At 38.0% G+C, this 25,944-nt stretch overlaps 1 protein-coding gene, 1 long non-coding RNA gene and 1 pseudogene across 5 annotated transcripts in view; 2 read left to right on the top strand and 1 right to left on the bottom strand.

Moving 5' to 3' along the window:
* The window catches only part of OXR1 (oxidation resistance 1), a 443,163-nt gene that overhangs the window by 307,970 nt on the left and 109,249 nt on the right, over positions 1–25,944 (top strand). For 2 of the 4 annotated variants that reach the window (XM_045896061.3, XM_045896060.3), the window contains exon 1: positions 14,583–14,889. The exons of the other annotated variants lie outside the window; for them this stretch is intronic. In XM_045896061.3, coding sequence (XP_045752017.1) covers positions 14,598–14,889 — 292 coding nt within the window. In that variant the 5' untranslated portion in view covers positions 14,583–14,597. Of the gene's footprint in view, positions 1–14,582; positions 14,890–25,944 lie in introns of those variants that run through there. 4 annotated transcript variants of the gene reach the window in all.
* Positions 534–25,944, bottom strand: part of LOC123858808 (uncharacterized) — a 55,815-nt gene continuing 30,404 nt past the window's right edge. Inside the window, exons 5-10 of the long non-coding RNA XR_006794240.3 lie at positions 25,440–25,543; positions 24,372–24,528; positions 21,951–22,112; positions 21,310–21,501; positions 4,545–4,667; positions 534–1,440 (exon numbers count right to left, since the gene is read on the bottom strand). This is a non-coding gene — a long non-coding RNA (uncharacterized LOC123858808). The remainder of the gene's footprint in view (positions 1,441–4,544; positions 4,668–21,309; positions 21,502–21,950; positions 22,113–24,371; positions 24,529–25,439; positions 25,544–25,944) is intronic.
* On the top strand, positions 10,698–10,839 carry LOC123860687 (small nucleolar RNA SNORA62/SNORA6 family; annotated as a pseudogene).

Raw genomic sequence — 25,944 nt, 5'->3', positions numbered from 1 at the left:
TGGGGTGCCTGGTTGGCTCATTCAGTCGGTTAAGCATCTGCCTTCGGCTCAGGTCATGATCTTGGGGTCCTAGGGTCGAGCCCCACATCAAGCCCCACATTGACAGGGAGTCTGCTTCTCCCCCTCCTGATGCCCCTCCTCACCATTCATGCTCTCTCTTGCTCTCTCTCTCTCAAATAAATAAATAAAATCTTAAAAAAAAACAAAGAAAATCCCAGTCTTGTCTGTTAAGACCTTCAACTGATTGGCTAAGACCTATCCACATTAATGGAGGGTAATTCGATTTACTCAACATCCACAGATTTAAATGTTTATATCATATAAAAATTACCTTCACAGCAACATCCCAATTGGTATTTGACTAAACAACTGGGAATATCACCTAGCCAAGTTGACACATAAAATTAACCATCACATTCTAGATATTTGAATTCCTGTTATGTGCCAGACCCAAACATGGTCTTACCGTCAGTGTGCTTAAAGATTAGTTGGAAATTTTTGCCTGTAGTTCTTTGAAATGGCCCATACTATCAGAAAGATCCACTTACCCATTATGCCCTCAACCGCTGTATGCAGTACCATCAGATTTGCAGAATTGGGGTGAGGGCTAAGACTTCCAATGGCAGCTTTGGCTTTATTGTGTTAAGAGTAAGGAAACACCGTCACCCTAGGGATATTCTGGACATGATTCCAGTTATTCCAGGCAAACAACAACATTTATGACTGTGGAGGAGCCTTGTTAGCTACTGAGAAGAAACTGTCTTCAGGTGTAATGGTGATGGTTGTGTGGCATGATGGAGATGGACAGTCCTAAGCTGAAAATCCCAGAGTTGGGCAAAGCTCTACAATGTTGAACAAAAGCTTCCTTTTTTCCTTTCATTGCCTATAAAATAAGAGTGATGTTTTTCAGAGCTTTAGTAAGGTCAAATGAAAAAAATATATAAATTTTCCAGCAGCATGTTTCATACTGTTTAAATGGTAGTTTTCTTTTGAGTCAAGGCTGAGTCACAAGAAATTAAAACTGACCCAATCATAGTCAGAAGAAGATAGAGATGATAATGATTGGGCAAGCGGCAACACCCAGAGTCCAGGCTTCATGGAGATGGACTTGGTCCCAGAAAGTCAAGAGTCAAGGTTGTCTCTCTCTCCCTGCTTCCCCAAGGTCTTTCATTTTCACTCTTCCCTGTAAGTCTTTTCCATTCTCGACTATAGACTAGTTTCTTTCCTTACCCATTAGTTTGCTCATGGCTTTTGTTGTTATGACTTCAATTAGGCTCTAACTCTATAGTCTTTGATCTTCAGAATTCATCTCTTCGTTGTGATTGCCCAGACTGTCTTCCCGTGGAAGAGTAGCTCTTGAGTCAAGTGTCAGGTGAGACCGCATCCTACAGTCTGCTCAAGGAAAGGCTCATGAAGATCCGTATGCCAGCATAGGCCACTCTGTGGGGATGGAAAATATGTAGACTTGGATGACATCCCCAGACATGCCCACCACTTGTAGCTGCAGTGAAATCATATCACCTTGAACTTACTCAGACTCAAACCCCATATAAAGTATAGGATGTGCCTCCATTACTGTCACCTAAACCTCGCAATAAGTAAGTCTACTAAAATAATAGGGCTTAATCTGAATAATAGAACTAAAAAGTAGAGTATACCAACAAGCAAACAGAAACACTGTGTAATTCCCCATCCATATCCCATTCCCCACTAAGGTTTCATAACTATCTTAAAGGCAATGTGGTTTGAGTGTCCAAATATCTGAATATAGACTTTCCTTTTGTTTTTCTTTAAAACATACTTTAATGTTCTTAAGCACTTCTGTACATGTTGTGTATACACAAAACCATGCATACCATGTATATGGATGATTTAATAATTTTTTCAATCAAATTTGGCAATATATGTTTCTTAGTGCTTCCTTGTTGACTTAAAAATTGTCCTTATGGGGGCACCTGGGTGGCTCAGTCGGTTCAGCATCCGACTCTTGGTTTCCACTCAGGTCCTAATCTCAGGATCATGAGGTCGAGTCACATGTCTGGCTCCGCACACAGCTGGCAGGGGGGAGGGTGGGATGTGTTTGAAGATTCTCTCCCTTTGCCTACCCCCCCAACTCACGCACCTTCCCCCCAACCAGAAGGAATAAATGAATCTTTAAAAAAAAATCGCCCTTATGTAAGCTGGCACTCCATGTGGTGACATTATCGTTGGTCATTCCAAATGGAATACAATTATTCTGAGTTATAGATGGTGCTGATTGATATTTGATCTGATTAGTTTGGTTAATTATATTGCTAAAACAGGATCTTACTAAATTTAATTTAAAAGACTTATCTAAGGTTTATGCAACTAATTCGTTTTAGAGCCAAAATATTTGACTCCTGTACGTGTGCCTCCCTTCCCGAATTTATCATCTTCCTGTAAGATTTGCTATGTTCCACAGTCATGGACTACCGAGTTATATGAAAAATGTAGGCTGTTAGTAGCCAAGAACTGCAAAACAGGAAAACATGGCTATCTCAGGAAAAGGCATTGCTAGTAATGGACAGAGAGTGCAAAACTTATTCCGTGTTCATGGGAATATATGTTCATATGTACCATCTTTTAACAGGGGACACAAAATATGTAATTAGTTGGATAAATCTGCACATTCATATGAACTTTAAAAATGCTTAGATGCCATCTTTTCATTTTCTGTCATATACAGTATTGTTGATAACCACCAAATTAGATATGGTATTAGTTTTTAACTTTCTGTGAAATTCTATGAGTATTGTTCTTTTTTTTTTTTAAAGATTTTATTTATTTATTTGACAGAGAGCGAGCACAAGCAGGGGGAGCTGCAGGGGGAGAGGGAGAAGCAGGCTCCCCGCTGAGCAGGGAACCTGAGGTGGGGCTAGATCCCAAGATCCTGGGATCATGACCTGAGTGGAAGGCAGACGCTTAACAACGTCTGAGCCACCCAGGCGCCCCTATGAGTATCGTTCTTATTAAGACTTGCAGCATTAGAAATCACTGCTTTTGAACTCATCCGTGAATTTTCTGTGGACAGATGCAGAAATTTAAGCAGTAACAAAACTCAGTTGCTTTACTAAAGTGCTGGATTGCATGATTTTAAACCAGGGACAAAGAGAAAAGAGGAAGAGTTTTATTGAATAAAACTGTCTATTGCCTTTCCAGCACACAGCTGATGGAGAAATGCTTGTACAGCTATTCTTAATAACATGGAAGGCATGCCTAGTATTTGATAATGGTTATATAAGTTTTTCTTGTTCTCAGAATGGTTCTCAAAAAGTTTATATAATATGCCTGAAGACTATACCAGGATGGAAGCATTTCAGAAACGATTGAAGCTGCTTTTGTATGTGCACAAGCATGTGAGCGTGTTCATGTGGCCTGTGTACACGTGTATGTATATGATTCATACATCTCTTTGCATGAAATATTTTGAGGTACCACAGGCTGTCATTCTGGATAAAAAGCCACATCAGATTACAATCAGTTAATAGGTCAGACGCTACATAATGCTCTCTTCAGCTCAGATTTCTTGGAAGAGTTTACTGTACAATTCCTAAAGAAATGGTCTCTGTAATGTTTTACATTTGAAAACTAAAATTTAAAAAATTATCAAAATTAAAACTACAGGAATTAAAACACAAAGGTATGGCTACCTTTCAGCATTACTGATCTGGTTTCTGTCTGAGGTCTCTTTTATAGGTCAGATGTTCTTCCTTCTCCAACAAGACTCCGCTGAGGCTTACCTAATAGCTTGCGGTAATTGAACCAACCACCTTAGTTTGAAACGACATAAACACTAAGCTTCGATGAATGGAAATTAGTTATTTGTGATAAGGCCCTTTTTATTTCCTGGTTGAAAGCAACCACTACAAATTAACTAGTCATCCTAACAAGAAAATACTCATATTGTTTTTATTAGGTGTGATTATAATCCATTCTTGTCCCATTATACCATGATATAAGTATCTTTGAATGAGTAGAACTATATTGAGGAACTTTCTGGAAGAATGGAAGATGATAACTTGAGGCCCCTCTTGAGATCTTTTGGAAGAATTTGGTGGGTGAGAAAATAGTGGTTAAGAGCGTGGGCTTTGGTATCACACCAGAGTAGGACCTCTCTAAGCTTCTCAAGGACTTCTTTTTAATTTTCTCTAAAATGGGATTAATAATAGGTCCTGCCTCAGATGCGCCATGTGAAGTATTTAGCAGATGTATTTGTTTCCCTGTTGCAGTTGTATCAAATTACCAACAAGTGAGTGGCTTAAAACAACACAAATTTATTATCTTATAGTTCTGGTGGTCTGAAGTTCAAAATGCATCTCACAAGGCTAAAGTCAGTATGTGGGTAGGGCTGCTTTTCTTTCTGGAGACTCTAGGGAAGGATCCATTTTCTTGCCTTTTCCATCTTCCAGTAGCCAGCAGTGGCCAGTCAAGTCTTTCCCATCACTCAGCCACCAACTCTCCAGTCTCCCTTCTCTACTTAATGAGAACCCCTGTGATCACACCGGTCCCATCAGGATAATTACCTATCTCGAGGCCAATTAATTAGCAACCTTAATTCCTCTTTGCCATGTAAGTAGGGTCACATGTTCCCAGGTTCCAGGGATTAGGACAGGGACACTTTTGTTCTTCCTACCACAGCAGAGTACCTGCCACAAAGTAAACACACAGAGGATGTTAGTTTTTGCTGTTCTTAATCCCCCCAAAAGGAAGCAACCCTCTCTGAATGGTTTTTGTTGTTAAAGAGGATGCCATCTGACCAATATCCCAGAAACCAGATAAGCACAAAGCCTTCCCACACTGCATTTCAGTACCTTTTACAAACATCGTCCTGGCACTCTGCCTTTAAAGCTGTGAAAGAACAGGGTTGTTACGTCTGACCTCAGTACACATGGTCTACGGCTTTCCTGTTCTCTTGCTACACTTCTTTCTTGAGGATACTTTCTGTGAGGGTATCAACTCACCTATATGTAGCTGACTCCCCCCAAGTAGAACTTTCTGTCAAGCTTAAAGCACCAAGTAGAACTTTCTGTCAAGCCTAAAGCACCGCATGTCCAGCTTGAGCTGGGAAACTCCTCCTTAATCTTCTGGGTCCCAGAAAATATCTCCAGAATTCAAGTGACTATTTTTGACTCAAAATATCCTTAATCCCTGCTGGTTGCCAGAGTGGCCCTACTCTTCCTGACATGCACACGTGAACATGGACTCCTTCCCACCCTCACAAGTGCCCTCCCAAGTTCAAGCTTCTTGTGCCCTTGTCAGGACTATAGTCAGAGCCTCCTAACTGTCTCGTGCTTTCCTTCCTTCACTGATTTGTGCCTCCATCCCCAGGAAGCTTCAGGTCCTTCCTTTGGCCTCCATCTTTGTCAGCCCACTGAAGGGCTTAGGGAATTCTTTTTAAGCACCTACCATTTGCAGACATTGTACTTAGACATTGTACATGCACGATCTCATTTAATCCTAATGTAATGCCCTGGCAGGAAGGTGTATTTTCTCCTTTTTCATTAGTGAGGCCGTGGGAGGCTAAAGAGCTTTATATAACTCAGCCAAAGCTACACAGTCAGTGACAGAGAGAATTCAAACTCAGATGTATCTGATTTCAGAGACCCTAGCTCTACCACTATACCCTGGAGCCCTGCCATTTGACTTTGTTTTTAAGGCTTCAGTTCTATGAAGGCTCGCTGGAGTTTATGTATTTTAGTGGCAGATCTTCCAGTAGCCTAATGACAAACATATCGTAGTTTGGTCATCTTGGTAGTGGTTTCTGAGGACAACTTGAGGACTGCTATATGTATTATTTTTTTTTTAAATCAGAGTTCTAGGACTTGTCAAACCTCTGCCTTTGACATGGCTCGCAGATTAATCCAGGTGCAGTTCTTATATCTGCATAAAAAGAGGGGTGGTGTGGGAAGGAAGGCATTTGTCCATGTGTGGGTGGCTTTTAGCCATGTTAAATTAGGGCATTTGTGGAGTTAAATAATCCTGATAAGTCTGTTCCCTTTCCATTAGAGATCAACTCTCAGTGACAAGCCAAAGCATGCTTTTCTTCTTTTACCAAAACACCCACAAAGGAAACAGAAACCAGTTTAGCAACTTTGTAAGTGGGTGCAAAGGATTCCTATAAATAAAACCTCCCATTGTGCCACTCTAGTCATGCTAGGTTTGGAATGCTGATGGTTTATGTTGTCCTACTCTGAACTCCTACTGACAACCTAGTGAATTAGCTCTAGCTAATTTTGATACTTCTTAGAGGTGACCTTAATTATAAACAATACTCTATGAATAGACTTTGTCCCCCCTCCACCACTGCTCTTCATCCTTTCCTAATTGGTTACTTTCCTGAAGAGAGAAAAAAATAATATATCTCAAACTAGGTGATCTTAGTAATAGGAAGAGTGTTGTCTGGCACATTAAGAAGCTTTGTTGTTTATTTATAAAAAGTATAAAAGCAAATACTATACAGAGGAGGTCAATTTTGGCAGCACTTTTTTATTCACATGGTGGCTTTTTCCCTTTATTGATGATGGAACCGTAGAATTTGAAAAGCTGTAAGAAATGGGGCGCCTGTCTGCCTTCAGCTCAGGTCATGATCCTGGGGTCCTGGGATTGAGCCCCATGTCAGGCTCCCTGCTCAGTGGGGAGTCTGCTTCTCTCTCTCCCTCTCACATACACACACACTCTCTCTCTCTCAAATAAATAAAATCTTAAAAAAAAAAAAAGCTGTAAGAAATGGACTTTAGTAATATAAGGAAATATCCTTACAAACCTTATTACTTCTTTTGTAGGTAGGAAAATGCAAACAAAATCAACTACTGAATGTGGTTCTTAGATTTTTGTGTAGTTGTGAAAGCTAAACGTAGCAGAAGAAATTGACCTTTACTTCAGAATTAAAAATGCTGTCTGGAGTCATTACTGGGTCAGTAGTCAAAATGGAATACAGACAACAGATCATATAAAAGTATTATGTCAATGTGAAATTGAAGTTAAAAACAGCTCTGTGGTTATGTAAAAACATCTGTATTCATAGGAAGTATACATAAGTATTTAGGGACAAAGGGCCATGATGCATGTAACTTATGCTCAGATGGTTCAGCAAATATGCACATTGTGTGTGTGTGTGTGTGTGTGTACATACATAAATATCACAGAGAGAAAGAAAACACAAATGTAAAAGAAAAGGAATAAAATATTAACAGTAGTTGAATCTAGATAAAGAATAGTGAGAAAACATTTGTCCTAAGCAATATTAATTCACATCTTTGAGCAAATGATGCTTGAATCTAAATTTCTAGCCAAAAAGATTATAATTAACAATAGACCTATAAATTCAGCTATTTACTAAACATATCCATTAGGATATTCCACAGGTATTTCAAAATCAACCTTTCCACAATTGGTTTTATTAGGTCCCTTTTAACCTGAGTTCCTTCATTGTTCTCTGTTACCAAACTAGATTCTTTCCTCTACCTCCCCTACCACATCTCCCCCACCAACACAGCTACACTCTCTCAAGGAATCCTGTTCTATTCTATACTATTCTACCTGTAGTCTCTTCAACGGATCTACTCTTTCAGCCCTCACTGCATTTATTCAGCTTCAATATCACAATGGATTATAATCACCTCCCAGGTGGTCTTTTGCATTCAGAATGTGTCCCCCTCCAATCCATCTCCTGTATTGCGGATAATTTCATCTCTTAATGCTCTGCTTAAAAGTCTACATGTCTCTCTAGGAGTGCCTGGGTAGCTCAGTTGGTTAAGCCACTGCCTTCGGCTCAGGTCATGATCCTGGAGTCCCAGGATCGAGTCCCACATCGAGTCCTGCATCCGGCTCCCTGCTCAGTGGGGAGTCTGCTTCTCCCTCTGACCCTCCTCCCTCTCATGCTCTCTCTCTGTCATGCTCTCTCTCTCAAATAAATAAATAAAATCTTAAAAAAATAAAATAAAAAGTCTCCGTGTCTCCCTATTGCCCTCAGATTGAAATCCACATCCTCAGTATAATTTACAAGGCACATGAAGGCGCGGGTTCTTGTTTATTTCTCTCATCTTATATCTCTTATCTCTCTTTGCCCAAATTTTTCTTGCCCTCTCCCTTACCATGCTACAGTCACACTTCACTTTCAGCTGAAGGTTTCTCTAGCCGCCAGGCCTTTGCCCATGTTAGTCTCTCTGCCCTGAACAGTTAGTTTCGTTTTCCCCTGCTTACAACAACTTGTTGAACACATAATCCTATTTGTCTGATTTATTCTTCCTTTAAATCTCAACTTAAATGACATGCCCCTAGAGAACATTCATGACACTCCAAGTCTGATCAAATCAAAATTAAAATCAAAATAACAAAAAAATTGGATTATTATGAATACATTTTTGAAACTAGCATAAAGTGTGTACATATTCATTCAGTCAAGGTTTTCCACAGATACTCACTGAACACCTGTTATATGCCTAGCAACTTCTGGTTGGGTCATTGGACAGATATTTATTGACCTCCTACAATGTTACAGAGGGCATTTTGGATGTGAAGACTTGAACATTCTTAGAGCTTAAATTCTAGTGGGGGTGACTATTCAGAAACATAGAAATGTATAATGTCAGTTAGTGATAAATGTCATGAAAGGAAACCATACATGAGGTGCTTCCTTGGGTACTGGAGTCTCTAGTGAAGAAGTGTATGAACAGGGACCTAAATATAATGATGAAGCAAAGTCAGGCCAATGTCTGGGAAGGACATTCTAAGAAAAGGGGAGCCTCAAGTGCAAAGGCCTTAGGCCAGGAGAATGGTTGGGCTGTTCAAGGAACAGCCAAGAGGCGTGTGTGTGTTACACTCAGTGAGCAAGAAGATAAGGATGGAAGGGAGTTGTTAGGGCCAGATCCTGTGATGGTGAACAGTGAATCCACTCTGTCAGGTCTAATTTAGTCTGAGTATCAATTTTAATTGTCCTCATGATTTTGTACTTAGACTGAGAACACAAACTGGACTGCATGCATTAGTGGGGAAAAGGGATATTGAGGACCAAGGACAACATGAGGGAGTCTCTCAAGTGCAAAGATGTTGCCCTGAGAATTACTGAGCCAGAACTGTTAGACCCTGGAGAACTGGACGGGTATCAGAAAGGTGAGAGCAGGTGGAGAAAAGTCTTTGTCCTGTGTAAACTAGCATCGCTGGTCAGACAGCCTGACACCCCAGTCTCTTCTCTTTGCCCCTTTCCATCCCCACTCTTTCCTGATTGTTCCAAAATTAACTTATCTGAAGTCTAGGATCCTTTCTAGCCTTTGGATAGTGATGGAGATGTACTATAACAGTGACTTTTGTCAGGAAGTGTAATACATTGTTTTAAAAAATAAAGTAATGAATTCCAGTTTTTACATCAGTTTCTAGCCACATGGCCTAAATAGACCAAATATAGTATAATTTTAATGTACATACCTCTGTATGGTAAAAAAAAAAAATGTACAAACAAATAAACAAAAGTTCATTCTAGGGTGCCTGGGTGGCTCAGTTGATTAAGCGACTGCCTTCGGCTCAGGTCATGATCCTGGAGTCCCGGGATCGAGTCCCACATCGGGCTCCCTGCTCAGCAGAGGGTCTGCTTCTCCCTCTGCCCTCTTCCCTCTCGTCCTCTGTGTCTCTCATTCTCTTTCTCTCAAATAAATAAATAAAATCTTTAAAAAAAAATAGGAAAAAACAAAAGTTCATTCTATTTTTCATGAGAGCTGCTTTTTTCCAGGATTGATTTATATGACTGAAAGATCTTGAATTATTTTCTAAAATGATATGTATTCTATTTTCTTTTCTTATTAATCAGTTTCTAATCATTTCATCATTTTTCTCTTTCATTTTCTTCTACTTGATCTTTGTTGTTTCCCCTTCTTGATGTCCATAATCCTAAAGATTTTCTTCCTTTGGCTGAAAAAAATTTTTTTTCTGATAAGCATACTATTTTCAAGTTTATGCAAAATAAATGTAAGTAAAGGTAGAAGAGAAACTGGAGCAGAACATCATATAGAAATGAGGACAGTATACTTAAGGTACATTATTCATATTCAGTGAAATTTTATAATTAATAATTATAATAATTTATAAAGTAAAAAGTTAAAAATATATACTATTAGGCAGTCTCCAAAGCACCATTGATGTAAATATTTTAATCAGACATTAACTTTAATGTATTTCTTTTAGAGTATTATAATTTTCACATACTATATAGCCTGTTATGTGTATAACCATTCATTTTCTTCTACAGACATTATCATAAGATCTTGAAATCCAGCCTAAAACTCATTTGTCACTATGATCTGCACTTTTTTCTTTTATTTCTTTTCTGTATCTCTTCTCTTGATAATTTTGAATTTTCTGAATCAGACAGTTAAGAAAAGCTTTTTTTAGAATATGAAAACACTAATTTAAAAAGATATATGCACCCCCTATGTTTACTGCAGCATTATTTATAGTAGCCAAATTATGGAAGCAAACCAAGTGCCCATTGATAGATGAATGGATAAAGACGTGGAATACTACTCAGCCATAAAAAAGAATGAAACCTTGTCATTTACAGCAACACGGATGGATCTAGAAAGTATAATGCTAAGTGAAATAAGTCAGGGAAAGACAAATACTATATGATCATTCATATGTAGAATTTAAGAAACAAAGGAAAAAAGAGACAAACCAAACAACAAACTCCACTATAGAGAACAAACTTGGCTGGCCAATGAACTCACAAGTGTAGGTAGGGTGCTACACGAGGGGCAAGTCTTTCACTAACCTCACAAGGGTCTCTGGCCCAATGCGTGAAGTTTGATAGTAACTGTTATTACAAGTAAGAAAAAAAGAAATAGAGAACAAACTGTTGGGTACCAGAAGAGAGGTGGGTGGGGAGATGGGTGAAATAGGTGACGGGGACTAAGTCTACATTTAACGTGATGAGCACTGAATAATGTATAGAATTGCTAAATCAAATATTGTACACCTGAAAATAATATAACACTATGTTAACTATATTGGAGTTAAAATTAAGAAAAAAATAAAACAAAAATATGAAATAAAAGGTTTTTAAAAAAATGTTGAGTATAGTTCACGCATGGTATTACAGTTTCAGGTGTACAACATAGTGATTCAACAACTCTCTACATATGCTATGCTCACAAGTGTAGCTACCATCTGTCACTATGCCATTCTATTACAATATCATTGACTGTATTCCCTGTGCTGTGCCTTTCATCCCCATGACTTATTCATTCCATAACTGGAAGCCTCTGGCTTCCACTCCCCTTCACCCATTTTGCCCATTTCCCCTACTCTCCTCCCCTCTGGCCACCATGTTTCTTCTCTGTATTTATAGGTCTGATTCTGCTTTTTGCTTGTTTGTTTATTCAGGCTTTGTTTTGAAAAGTTCATCCTAAGAAATTTCTGTATTATAAAGACTGTTATATAAACATGGCTTATCTTGACATGGAAGGCAATATGTGAGACATCTACACATACTTGTATAGCTCTCTCATCATAATGATGATTTAACAAGCTAGTGTTTACTGAGTACTTATTACATGCCAAGTACTGTTCTAAGTACTTGTATGTATGAAATCTTTTAATCCTTCTAGCAGCCTTATGAGGTAGGAAGTGTTAAAATCCTGGTTTCATAGATGATAAAACTGAGAGGCAGAGAGGTCGATGATTGATCTCAGACCTCATGTCTGGAAGGTGGAGAAACAGAGATTTGAACCCAGGCAGACTGGCTCTGGAACCTTAACTGTTCCTCACTCTGCAACCTTTGCATTCACTGATGTAGCCCAGCCAAGGCAGGAGGTACGCTGACTACTGAGTACAGATTGCTGAGGAATGGAACAGGAGGGAAGAATAGAATGGAAAACATGCTCCCTGCTTAATATGTGACATTTTTCCTAAGAGAAAAAGCACAGAACTATGAGAGACTTCTTTCCTTTAGTCACAAAGTATGTTCACAAGAAGGAAGAAAATTTAAAAGGCCATGTGTATCAGATGGCTGAATCAGCACAGTAACCCCTGTGCTTAGCACAGGCTTGCCTCAAACTGGTCGACGCTCAGGAAACAACACTAAGTTTTATTACATGCTCCGTGATTTGCTTTAGTTAAAGCTCTTTTATGCATGCTAAACTTACAGGAATTTTGTGAGGTACTTCTTTTCCCATGAAGCCTAACACTTAAAATACCCAACAATAAGGGGTACTATAAGCAGTTCAGAATTTCTTTTAAGAACACCATCTTTGTTCAAAAAAAAATTAGTTAAACACTTGATAAGTAACTTTTCTCCTAGAGAAGCTAGATGTTTTCTCTGGACCAGGGAAAGTGTTCTTGGTCTTTTGCAGAGTGCATTTTGAAAAGGGTGCACACTTGCAATCACATCTCAGGTTAAGACTGTATCCTTGGCATTGTAATGTGATTCTAGCAAAAGTACTTTTATAATCCTACCTGCCAACAATTAACATCTATAAATAGGAAGATCACATGACTCCAAAATTACCCAAGTCTTGGAAAGAGTTTTTATCATAAATTTTCCTTTAGCAAAGCGTCTTTTCTCTACCATCTTCAAAAACAAAATTCATTTTGAACAAGCTCTAATTATGTGATCAAGCAGAATTCTCCATGTCATAAAAATAAACCAATAGACGTGGACATTTAAAGTAACATTATCATAGTTAATGATAATGTACTGTACACTTAAATTTCTTTAAGAGGATGTATCTCATGCTAAATTTTCTTACCATAATAAAATTTTTAGAATGCTTTCAAAAAAATTAAATAAAATCACATTATCATAAATTGGTCAATCTACATGCTATAATAACATATAAAAAAATAAATGAAAAGTAAACTAGGCTTTAGTTTTCTAAGAGAAAGAATCTAGAATAAAAACTAAAGGAGATGTAGAAGCAGTGGCATTTCTGATCACAGCATTTAAAATATACTTTTTAAAGATTTTATTTATTTGACAGAAAGAGACACAGTGAGAGAAGGAACACAAGCAGGGGGAGTGGGAGAGGGAGAAGCAGGCTTCCCACTGAGCAGGGAGCCCGATGCGGGGCTCGATCCCAGGACCCTGGGATCACGACCTGAGCTGAAGGCAGACGCTTAATGACTGAGTCACCCAGGCACCCCAAAATATTTTTAAATGAGAGCCTCTTAGCAGCCTGGATCCCAAAGATGATGGGCAGCTAAGAGAAAGGAATGTCCAAGAGCCAGTACTACTCATAGGAAACTGTTCATCGGATGCCTAATGGACGGGTCTAAGAACAATTAAAAGATTGATCTGGTCTTACAAAGCCCTGAAATAACTACACTTAGCTGACAAGTGAGTCAAGTCTAACTCCTATCAGATTCCTAATGAGAGCAAATAAGAAAGAGCAAATGACAAAATATCGGGAAATACATATCTTGTATAGATACGGCATATATATAGATGTAGTTATTCCCTCATAGAGGCACCTGTCATATCCCAGTTCACAAGTGTGTTTGATATGAATGCATAAGTGTTTTTGTAGCTTTCTTGTTTGTATTCAAACATGATGCGAATATAGGTAACATTACCATCTATGTGAGACGTAAAAATGTCAAAGCCCTCCTTTGCATATTCTGCAGATGTTGAGAACCATGCATTTATATTTTGTCCAGGGTTTGTGTGTGTGTGTTTCTTCTTCTAACATGAAGTCTTGCTTTTAAAAAGAGCCAGATCCTACCCCCAAATAAAATACAGAATTATATGTATGGATCTCAGTGAGCTGTGTTGAAGGATCTCATAAAAGTGTGATGACAAGGGAGAATAAAAGAGAAGCGTCCACCAAAATCTTCTCCAGGATTCTGAAGTTTGAGGACATGAACAGGGAGTCCGAGAGCCTCAGGCCCTAGAGGCTGCCATCTGCTTCCATAGAGCTAACAGAGAATGTGGATTAAGAGGGGGCCAGGTAGGAAGGAGAGAGTTATTATGACTTCTATCCATTCACTCAATTACTAAGTGTTTAGCACCGTAATGGATATTGTGGAGGACTCTCTCCTTGTCCTAATAGGAAAAAAATACGGAAAGAAATAATCATAATAGTATAATATTAGTATATGGTATACAGTCCCATGATGCAGTAGGAGGTTCTGGGGGGAAAAAAAATCAAACTTAGGTTGGGACAGTGAGCCAGCAGCATTTAAAAATCTGTAAAGGAGGGTGCCTGGGTGGCTCAGTCAGTTAAGCATCTGCCTTCGGCTCAGGTCATGATCCCAGGGTCCTGGGTTTGAGTCCCACATCGGGCTCTCTGCTCACGGGGAGCCTGCTTCTCCCTCTGCCTGCTTCTCCCCCTGCTTGTGCTCTCTCTCGCTCTCTGACAAATAAATAAAATCTTAAAAAAAAAATCTGTAAAGGTACAAAACACCAGCTAGGTTAGTACCCAGCTTATCAAACCTACTGCCTGTCAGAGCTATTAAGACTGAATAATAGATTCATTAAAGGTGGTCATGCCATTGATTTACTTTATGATAAGAAACTGTACAGAAGTTAGATACTGAGTTCTTTTATCTCACTCCATGATAGACTTGTAGGGTCAACTTGGTAACATATTATGCAGAGCGTGCTGGCACTGTTTCCCAAACGTTCAGTGAGCCAAGAGCAAGTCCACAGTCACGCGGCGGGTACAGTTTCCTGTGTGCCGAAACAGAAACTTCCGAATCTCTCACACTGCCACAAGGGGTCAGGCCCCAGGTGGGAGGAGAGGGCACTCTCCTGGAGAGGAAGTCTGTATTACCCAGGGAAGCACAAGAACCACAATCCCTGTCCTCTCTTCCTGAAAGCAGCATATTGCTGGCGGAATAGGTCTGAAAGGAGGACCTCAGAAATGTTCTGCCCTCGCAAAGGTATGTGTAAGTGCTCTCTGCTTTAAACACGTCATTTTGGAAAGTCAGAGAAGGCTGACTTTATGTTGTATTTTTAAAGTCCAGATAAGCTATATGGATATGTTAGTTACTGCCTCTAGAAAGGGCATGTTTGGTAGGGGAGGCCCAGAGGGAGTAAACTCTGTTGAAATACTAAATCTAAATATAGGATATGAACAAGACTTTCTGTGCATGTACATTTTTTGTCCCTGATTTGCTATAGGTGCTGCTGCTAAGTGTGATTCTATCAGGAGGTGCTCTCAGAAATTGATTCAGACACAGTGATTTAGAGTTTGTTTTCATGTCCAGTGGCCATTTATGACAAGTCGTTAGTGACTTCTTTTCATTCATTCACAGGAAATCATTTGTCAGTAAGGTTTCCATATGGTCTTACCTTGTCCCTAACTGAAAAATTGTACACAGGTAGGGAAATACTAGTGATCGAGCCACATGCTCAGATTTTATCAGCAATGCTCTGGGTTTCAATGGCTGGTAATTCATTTCATTAGTCTCTCCTAACCATCCTCTTAACAGTTTGCTTAAATGTATTTGTTTTCCTTTAGTATTTTATTCCTTTAAGTTCTCTGGGCTCCAGAGAAATGAGGAGAGAAATAGGAGGTTTTCGTCTATTTTTTTTTTTTTTTTAAGTTTTGGTCAAACAAATCAAAATAACATTATTATTGATGGATCGACCTGTACTTTTAAATAGAAGGAATAAAGATATAAAAAGATCTGAAGCATGTAAGTAACCTCTTTGATTTTTAATGGCATGCAGCAGATGGAATTCATTATTGACTTTTAAAAATGAAATTACCCTGCATTATTATTTATTTATAATTTTGCCTTTCAAAAGAAGTAATTTCCATTACTAGGTTAGTTTTTCCTCATCACAGCAACTATATGACAACATCAGAATGTATAATACAGTTTACCACTTAGTCATGAGGTTTAATGATGTTGAGGATATTATCTCTTTCAGATTAGTAATAAATTTATGAGCATAATGCCTAGTTAAAGGTTGAGTATCTTTTTGAGTAATTTCAAAAGCAGTTATTTCACATATTATAGGGCAATTTATGTATGAAACTCTCATTACAGAAACAGAAATGTTTTTAATTAGAAACAATCTAATTTCATCTTTCCAGTTCAGCACACAGATTTTGTGATGATAATCATGATATATGTAAAATGCCCAAGTAAAATATTTAGATGATTAGTTTAAGCTCAAACAACTTTTTAATTTTAATCAGAAATTCTAAAGCTTTTCAGTCATCAAGGAAGTTAATAACCAGTCATTATAAAAGTGGTCAGTGGTCAACATTGTGAAACTGGAGGATGGTAATTAATATTTCATATGTAGCACTTAAGCTTCTTCACCTAGATTATGTATTTTGCTTCGTCATACCCATCCATGGGCACTTAATAAATGCTTATTGATTGTCTAGTAAGGTGGTGTTATGACTGATTTTGAGAACTTTAATACCCTGCAGTTGCCACTTCTGTATTTCTTTGATTCTAAGATTGGCCCTTTTTTTTTTCTTTCACAATTTAGTTTTTTAAAATCTGAAAGTATCTTATAATCAATGGTATAACATGGTTTAATTGGCAGGGTTTTGTTTTCCTTTTTTTACTTTTGGCGATGCATCTTATAAGACATTCTGTTTTAGATACGATGAACTATGGCAGTAAAAATATAGATTGATCTGTTACTTATATAATATACTAAAGGCTGTGTATTTCACATTCAAATATTTTAAGAGTATTCTTTTTCTGTTATGTGGCTTCTCCATAACCAATTTTGGTCTCTCCTCACTACCTTCCTTCACCCTGATTCCCTCACACTGATTCTACCTGTTCTTGAACCAACTGTCTTGACTGAACTCCTCTGGAAAATACTCAGAGAATTTTATTAGTAAATTAATTACCAAAATTTAACTGTGATGAAATGGAAAGAGTACACATTTTTAAAACTAAAGGCTTAGGTTCAAGTTATGGTTCTACTCCTTAAAACTATGAGTACTTAGGGATCCAGTAATTTTTCTCAGAGCTTCAAATTATACATCCAAAGAACAGAAATAATATGAATAATTTCTTCATCATAGGATTGTTAGGACAATTTGTAAAAAGAAAAAAATTGAACCAGTAAAAATATTGAATATGAAATATATATGAGAGCACTTTATAAACAATGAAGTACTGTTTGATTATAAATTTTAAGCATCAATATTAAACAAAATAGTCTTAGATGAGATTATGTGTAAATGGAAAGTTAGAAAGAGGGAGAAAGAAGGAGAAATTCAAGAATTTGCCCCCAACTAAAGAGAGTAAGTTCTGCATTTTAATTAGCACTGGAAATAATGATAGGACCCCTTAACTCACTGAATCACAAAGAGCACTGTGAAATCTGTCTCCAGAGAACTTCCAGCAATTAGAGTCTTAGTTATTTTGAACCCCAGGGCTAAATGTGTGCCAGTCTCAGAGAGCTTGTATCCTTTATTGAATTAGCAGAACCACAGCCCACAGCACCTCCGTGGCATTAAAAATAAAAGAGGTTACTTAGATTCCCAAATTCCTTTCCTATCTTTGTTCCTTCTGCTTAAGAGACAAATCGATCTGTAAATTACTGTAAGGTTTGGTCCAGAAAAAAAAATAACATAAGTATGTTTAACAGTGGATTTTGGAATCACTGTTTGACAAAGAATTTTGTCTAATGCCCCTGACTTTCAGAGAAAAACATAGTGGAGGTGGGTGGGGTGGTTGCCAACAGTTAGTACTTTCTTTCTGCATTTGTTTGTTTTAGTTTCTTGGTCTAGTCAAAGCAACCAAACCTTAATTTTTGTCTGTTTGTTGGTCCCCGAGGTTATTTATTTACCAGGCCCTATTACACGTGAAGACTTAAACTAAAATGGAATTTGCACATCAACATACAACAGCTTTACCTTCCACAGAAAGAGAACTATAGGTATAAGCTAATGCCCACTGGGACAAACACTACAAATCATAATAGTAATTGTGGAAAGGGTCCCACTCTCTGGTTCCAGATATTCATGAAGGGGAAATGATACAAAATCAAGGAACCAAATAGGATTAGTCACATACTTATTTCCATAGCCAGGATGCTTTTACTGCCATAAAAAGATTTCAAATATTTTCATCTTGAAATTTCATCTACAATTGACCAATGAGAAATGAACTCCATGGACAAACATAGGTACCGTTACATAAAAACCAAAAGCGCTTTAGGTTTACACTAGTTAAGATATTTGTGTGCATTTCAGCATTCTCTAATACTTTCATTATTGGCTTTCACAGTTTCAAGAACATAATAGTAAAAAATAAATGTCATTGCGGTTTTTTTCAAAACACATGGTACTTCAATGGTACTTACAATAGTACCACTTAATGTAAATTCCATTGCTATAGTGAGTGGAAAACACAGACTGTTTTTAAAAGGTAATGTATGTGAGTGTATGTGTGTGTTGCTGTTTTTGAGGATAGGGATACTTTCAAGAGGCAAGTGTAAAGAACAGAAAGAGTTGCGGTATTAAAGGCACTTGCAGGTGAAAAAGGGAGTTGAAGAAGATGGAATTTGGTCATTACTTGATAATCATATTTCCTATACTGTCTCTGGCAATGGAGCGTCTTCCAATTTCTCATTTCAATCACTTTTTTAAAAGATTTTATTTATTTGTCAGAGAGAGAGAGAGCACAAGCAGGGGGAGCATCAGGGAAAGGGAGAAGCAGGCTTCCCGCTAAGCAGGGAGCCTGATGTGGGACTTGATCCCAGGACCCTGGGATTATGACCTGAGCCGAAGGCAGACACTTAAACGACTGAGCCACCCAGGTGCCCCTCAGTCACTTGATTTCCAAAGACCAAAAGTTGTAACTCTAACATGAACATTTTCCCATCATTAAATGGGATATATACTGGGATTTAAAGTTTTTACATACTGAGATTTAAAATTTTTCCCATCTCAATTTATTCACAATAACAGCAAACATTGACATAAGAGTGACTTGGTATTAAGTACTATACTAAGTGCTTTACATATATTAACTAATTAACATGTTAATACATTTTAGCATAATGGTAAGAATCATACATTAAGCTATATTAGCTTATTTCGGTTCATGGAAGCACCATTTTTCTAGATGTTTAGGCTAAGAAATATTGATGTAATTCTAGACTCTTCTTTTTCCTCTCCCACTTTGTCTCTTATCAGCCCAGAGATCCTATTGGCTGTATTCTCAATAAAGATCCTGAATCCGCCCAGTTCTTAGCACCTGCACCGCTCCCTCCTGGGTCCAAACTCCATCGTCTTTTGACTACCATTGCAGTCTAACTAGGACCTTCTCCTTACTGGTCTCTTTCCCTTGCTTTTGCTCTCTCCTGCAAAACCTCCCAACTCCCTGGTCCCCCCCACTTCCTATTCCACTCCTAGCCAGCCAGCTTTCGGTAAGACAGCTGAGCTGGAGGAATATGCTAAGACATACATCTCATTCTTTCACTCCTGTGCCTAACCCATTCAGGGGCTCCTGTTTCTTCTCAGAAGCTGAAGTTGCCATCACAGCGTCCAGGGCCTCATCTGATCACTGATCACCCCCCTGCATGGGGGCAAGTGCACACCACACACATACACACCTATTGCCGATAATCTCCTCCTTGTTCACTCCACTTCAACTACACTGGTCCCTTGAACCTACCAGACATGCTTCTTTCTCAAGGTTTTTGCAAACACTGTTCCCTCGGCTTTCCAGGCCCCCCCCCCCCATAGAGACTGATGCTGCCAGTACCCTCATTTTCTTTAGTCTGTTTTCACAAGTTGACTTTGCAAATGTGACCTTCCCTGGCCATCCTACCTACAATTTTCAAATCCTGCCTGTTCCTCAACAGCTCATATCCCCCCACTTCTCTTCCCTCTTGTTTTTTTTATCCTTAGCTCTTATCACTAACACATATATGTGTATTATGTTTATTATGCTAACTGGAATGCAAACTCTATGAAGAAGGAACTTTTGTCTTTTTTTGATAACTTGTTTGATAGCTCATATCAAGAGCAGAGCCTGGCATGTAATACGTCCTAAATAAATATTTGTTGAATATATCTTCAGATCAACCCTGTGCATTAGGTACAATTATTACCCCCATTTTACAAATGAGAAAGTTAAGGCACAGAAAGATTAAGAAATTTGCCTAAGGTCAAATTAGCTTAGCAAATGTCAGAGCCACAATTCAAACCTAAGGCCCTGGCTCTGGGGTCTGGGTTCAAACCACTCTATGGTTCTTATTTACATGACTGAGTAAATTAATTGGAAAAGTAGAACTATATATAGATTCATCTATTTGCTGGGATTTTCCTCAATATGCTTTCCTTCCAGTTAAAGGGAAAATTGACACAGCAAAGCCTCTTTACTCCATCACTTGTGGATTTTTTTTTCTTAAAAGAAGGTAAAAGTTTTTACCATTGAAAAATACAAAAACAAATGCCCCCAATCCCACCTGTGTTGACATTCAAACAGTAGTAATAAAGTAACAAATGGGCAATGGTTAAAACAAATGTTAGCACTATGGAAAAGTAGAAAATGAAAACATGTATTGAATGCCTCCTGTGCTTTGTAAAACCTAAGCCCTGGGACTACGTATGTGGCAATACGGGTAGAATGTAACGAGAGAGACAGATACATACACAGTTATAATCATACACTTCTCTAAGTGTCACAGTAAGGTTATATATAATTCTGAATTGGAATTTAGAAGAGGAAACACCAAATAGAGATCTGCAGAAAGCAGAAAGCAGGGCCTTGGAGAGTGAGTTGTGGGGCAGATATGTAAACAGTGAGTGGAAGGGAATTAAGTGTCTCAAAAGTGAAGACAGGGATGCATGGCTGGCTCAGTCAGTAGAACATGTGACTCTTGATCTTGGGGTCATGAGTTTGAGCCCCACATTGGGCACAGAGCTTACTTTAAAAAAAAAGAAGACACTTTTTTTGAAAGAGGATGTTGAGGAATACCAACAAATAAATGTGCCTTAGAGGATGAGACTAAGAATATTTTAAAATAACATTCCATATGCTACAGAATGGAAATTATAGGCAAATGAGTTATCTGAGCAAAAGGTACACACATTTTGAATTTAATTTCTAAGAGAATGTCTTTACTTATCCAAATGCATCATATGGAAAATTGTCAATTTCATCTATTCAGGCTACTTTAATCTATTTTTTCATAGGATTCAGGTTGCAGGGTACTGACAAACAAGAACAAGAAATTTTATTCTCTAAACGGTTATGTTTGCTTAATATGTTAGGCCAGTTCCAACATCTTATATGTAAAAGGGCAAAGGAAAAAAAAAGGCAGTTTATCCCAAGTCTGTTCAGTGTTTTTTGTCCTTGTGTCCCCACCTCATTCCTCTGGGAAAGTCAGGTTTCCAGCTGATCATTTCTCTGATTTGACAAGGTCACTATGAACTTCCTGTCATCCAAAATGTTGGCAGTTTGATCTTGCTTAGTGACAGACTGCTTGGTCACTCAGGTCCTCCTTCCAAAAAAGGGCACAGTGCTCTTACAGAGTGGTAACTTTATCCACATGAACAGCTAAAAGAAGAAATAAGATAATTTGATAATAAATGTTAAAAAGAAAATAATGATCACATGAGATTGCAGTGGGGTAGGGCAGTGGATATTGATGGGGGCATTTATGAGAAGGTATCATTAAAGTTGAAACCCAAATGATGAGAAGCCATACACGGACCCAGGAGAGTAGCTAACCATGTAGAGAGATGACAGTAAGTGCAAAGGTTGGGGGGTGAAAAGTTTGGTTCAAGGAACACAAAGAATACCAGTATGACTGAGGAGAGTAGTAATGATGACAAAATGTAGTCTCAGAGTTAGCCAGTGACTTGATGTACACTCATAATTAGCCTTCATTTCTGCCTGTGAGCACTGGAATTGTTACTCCTCTTTACTTGTGTCACAATTATAAATCTACTATTTCTGATAGAGAATTACTTGAATTTGCTCTGCACTGCAGGATTTATAAAGACCTTTAACAGGGACGCCTGGGTGGCTCAGTTGGTTGGGTGTCTGCCTTCGGCTCAGGTCACGATCTCAGGGTCTTGGGATCGAGTCCCGCGTTGGGCTCCCTGCTCAGCCGGGAACCTGCTTCTCCCTTTGCATGCCTCTCCCCCTGCGTGTGCGCTCTCTCTCTGTCAAATAAATAAATAAAATCTTTAAAAAAACAAGACCTTTAACACACATCCTAATTGCACATAAAGTTCCGTAACACCCTCATGAAGTAGGCAGGACTAACGTCATTTCCATTTTACAGGTGAGGAAAAGATAGTATGTAAATGTTTCCTGACTTGCTGGAGAGGCCTACAATGCCCCATCCCCACCACACACACCCTCGTCCTGATTCCCCATGCTTCATCAAAATTGCCAAAAGTCAAAACGTCTTTTAGCCAGATTTGAAATGAGCTTAGGGCTTCAGTATAACTATCAGTGCCAAAAAAAGAAAAACAAAAAGAGCTGGTAAGATGAATAAATTCACTCTAACAGCACGTGAGTGTAGAGCAAGGATCTACACACTCTCTGTTTAGCCACATCACTGATTCTACTAGATGGCTAGTTGACACATCATATTATGTTCCCTGTCAAATATGAGTTTTAAATAGTTCATTCTGGAACAGGAATTTGAAGAAAATAGCACAGTCAATTAGTCCAGTGAGAGATGCTGACAACCTAAACTGGAGTTAATCACAGGTTAGGTGTCCTAACCTCCCCCACCTTGGTCACCAAGGTAATTCTGCACTGTGTCATCAATGTTTCCCTAGCTTGCTGAAATGATGTCGCATGTGACACTTAAAATTTTTTTGAGATTTAACTATATTCTTCTATTTTTCATATGCTTACTTATCATGAAAGGATTTAGATTATTTGTAAGTTTATTATAGGAATTAGTTATATTTAATGCATACATATCTTTTTCTTTTCTATATGCTTGAAATTTGCTCTTTTAAGTTCATATCTTTTCAAATGCTAATCTATCTATAATTTTCAGGATTAAAAATTCTTTTCTATGTTCTAAATTCTTGCTCTGTTCAAGGTTTTATTTGGGTGTGTGTGTGTATGTGTGTGTTACCACATAACTTCTTACAAGAAAAAAAATTTTAATTGAAAAATCAATCTAGACATATGAGAAATAGCTCAGGATTGAAGCTATCAAGCTTATTTTTAAAGGCAATCAGGATTATGGAGTTAACCACGTTTCTGTTATTTAGTTTTCAAAATTAAATTAAGTAGAGGTATGACATTTACTGTCTCAGACTATTAACTAAAAAGACCTTTCTAATTTTTTTAAATATTTTATTTATTTATTTATTTATTGGGGGAGAGAGAGAGTGTGCAGGGGGAGGGGCAGAGAGAAAGGGAGACAGAGAGAGAATCCCAAGCAGAGTCTGCTCTAAGCGCAGAGCTGGACATGGGGCTCAAGATCTCATGACCCTGAGATCATGACCTGAGCCGAAATCAAGAGTCAGACACTTAACTACTTTAAAAGTATCTAATTTGGGGGCACCTGAGTGGCTTAGTCGGTTAAGTGTGGACTCTTGATTTCAGCTCAGGTCAGGATCCCAGGGTGCTGAGATCAAGATCTGCATAGGGCTCCATGCTCAGAGGGGAGTCTGCTTGTCCCTCTCCCTCCCTCTATGCCCCTCTCCCTGCTCTCTCTCAAATAAAAATAAATAAATAAAGTATCTAATTTTCTTCTTTTTTAAAAAACTCTTACACATTTATTAAACTTGCGATAGTATTTAAGAATGGTTTTTTCCCTCCACTTTTTCTTCCAGGTCTCAAAGCTGATCTCCTGATTAGAACATTGTAGATTCTTGTAATCAAAAAACAACCACCACCACCACCAAGTCCTAACCTTTACAAAAAGATCTCATAGTTATTATTCACTAGTGTTATGATACTTTTCTCAGTTTCAAACACACTAAATAAATACTGTATAATTTTTAAAATCCTTTAGAACACTTACAGTTTCTAATTTTCCTCATATAAATATTTCAAACCAATTTTTTTTTACTAGGGTAATACAGCACATAGAATTCAAACCAAGTTTTAAATTCATATGATTAACATATTTTAAATGCAACATGATGTTAATGTGTTCAATAACTTTTTTAAAGGGCTAGCACACATTTGCTTTTATCATTTTAAAATTGCAAATCCTGAAAAACATAAAATGCTGAAACTCTTTGTCTTCTTTATATCTTGACTCTTTTCTCCAGATAGTTCTCTGTCATGTTATCAACAACATGTACCTGTTATGCAAACAACTGAAATCAAGGCATCTCTGATAAAGCATGTCTTGTTAAGCAAAATTGGATCAGAGCACATGTAGAAAGGGAAAAAATCAGAATATAAAAAGATGGTATTTCAAAAGAAAACTTGGTTTCTCATACATTTCTTAAGGTTTATATTCCAGTGCTGGTACATAAGCAAGAGAGCGGTCCTGAATTACTAGCTTCTGGCATTTTGAAAGAAGAGTAGCCTTCAGCATGTTTTAAACTTCCATTGCATTCCTTGCTCTTCTGAAGTGTACTTTTTACTATTGAGAATCTGCAGCAAAAATAGTGAATAGAGATTACTGTTTTATATTGGAAACATTAAATGCTACAATAAGGAAAACTGGCTTTTTGAAACAGAAAAAGATAGAACAGTAGGTATATGGTGGTAAATCCATGGTACAATGAGATATTCTATATTTGTGTTTTGCATCAACTCTACTATTGTGTGATTTACTACTCTTGAATTAATGTACAGATGAATGATGATGACATCATCCAAATATAAAGATGACCAAAATGATAAAGGTATCAAACCCCAATGCTTTAAGAACATCTGCTTTCCACTTCTCCCCTGCAGCCAAGAAACAATCACACTGATACTTAGTTCCTCCAGTTCTAGCAGGGAGCTTATTTGCTGCCTTTCAGAGATGCCAACCTCATGCCGCTTAGTAACAAAGAAAATGAATCTGAAAAGACCACCAGTGCTGGTACAGTTCATATCTTGAAGGAATCAGCATTTAGGCAAGCCCTAATGCTTTTGCCATCACAGGATATAGGAGGTTGGAGTCACAGGGGATATGTATTACATTTAGGATTTCCCATACTACTATTACTCAGAGTAACTTATTATAAGGAATTCCTAACTGGACTCCTAACCTTTCTTCCTTCTCCTTGCCCTTCCAACCTATTATCCACACTGTCATCTTAAGGATCTTTCTGAAACATAGAACTCATTGGTTCTCTCTTAAAAACCCTCAAAAGATTTACCATTGCCTGCTACATATATTCCAGACTCCTTATCATGGCACACATAGTCTTTTGTGGTCTGGAACCTATTTTCCTACCATCTCTTGTGTTCTATATCCTATTTTGGGAATGCTTATCCATTGGATTGTTGCAAGAGTTCAATGAGAAAATGTATGTAGAGTACTTACTAGTAACTAGTATTTACTGAACACTTACCATCTTAGCAGATTTCAAGGACTGGGCTGGGTGCTTATGTGTATTCTCCCACATAATCTTCACATAACCCCATGAGGTGTAGATACTTTTATAATCTCCATTCTCTAAACAAAGAAATAGATTTTGAGAGGTCAGGCAACTTGCCCAAGGTCACCCCTATAGACAGAAATGGAGTTGTAATTTTATCTATCCAACTCCCAAACTGGTGCTTTTATAGACTTGACTGCTGCCTGACATATTGCCAGGTGCACAATTCAATTTGATTAAATATTCCTTTTTAAAAAACCATTACAATAAAACTTACAGTATCTGGAAAATTGCGTTCTTTTTCTTGCTTCCATTGCCCACAGGGTTAACTGATAAACTACACCTTTGACTTTTTCTAGGTGCCCCTAGCACCTCTTTTCTGTCCTCTTTCGTCTTCACACTCCCCATACTGTAGTGTAATAATTTCTTTAAATATCTATTTTCTCTGATCTGTTGGGAGTTCCTTGGGTGTAGACAC

The sequence above is a fragment of the Mirounga angustirostris genome, unplaced genomic scaffold (assembly GCF_029215605.1).
Source record: "Mirounga angustirostris isolate CCGP_5_RB_7025 unplaced genomic scaffold, mMirAng1.0.hap1 SCAF_4, whole genome shotgun sequence".
In the NCBI taxonomy this organism is placed as follows: domain Eukaryota; kingdom Metazoa; phylum Chordata; class Mammalia; order Carnivora; family Phocidae; genus Mirounga; species Mirounga angustirostris.
This window is presented reverse-complemented; position numbering and strand designations above follow the sequence as displayed.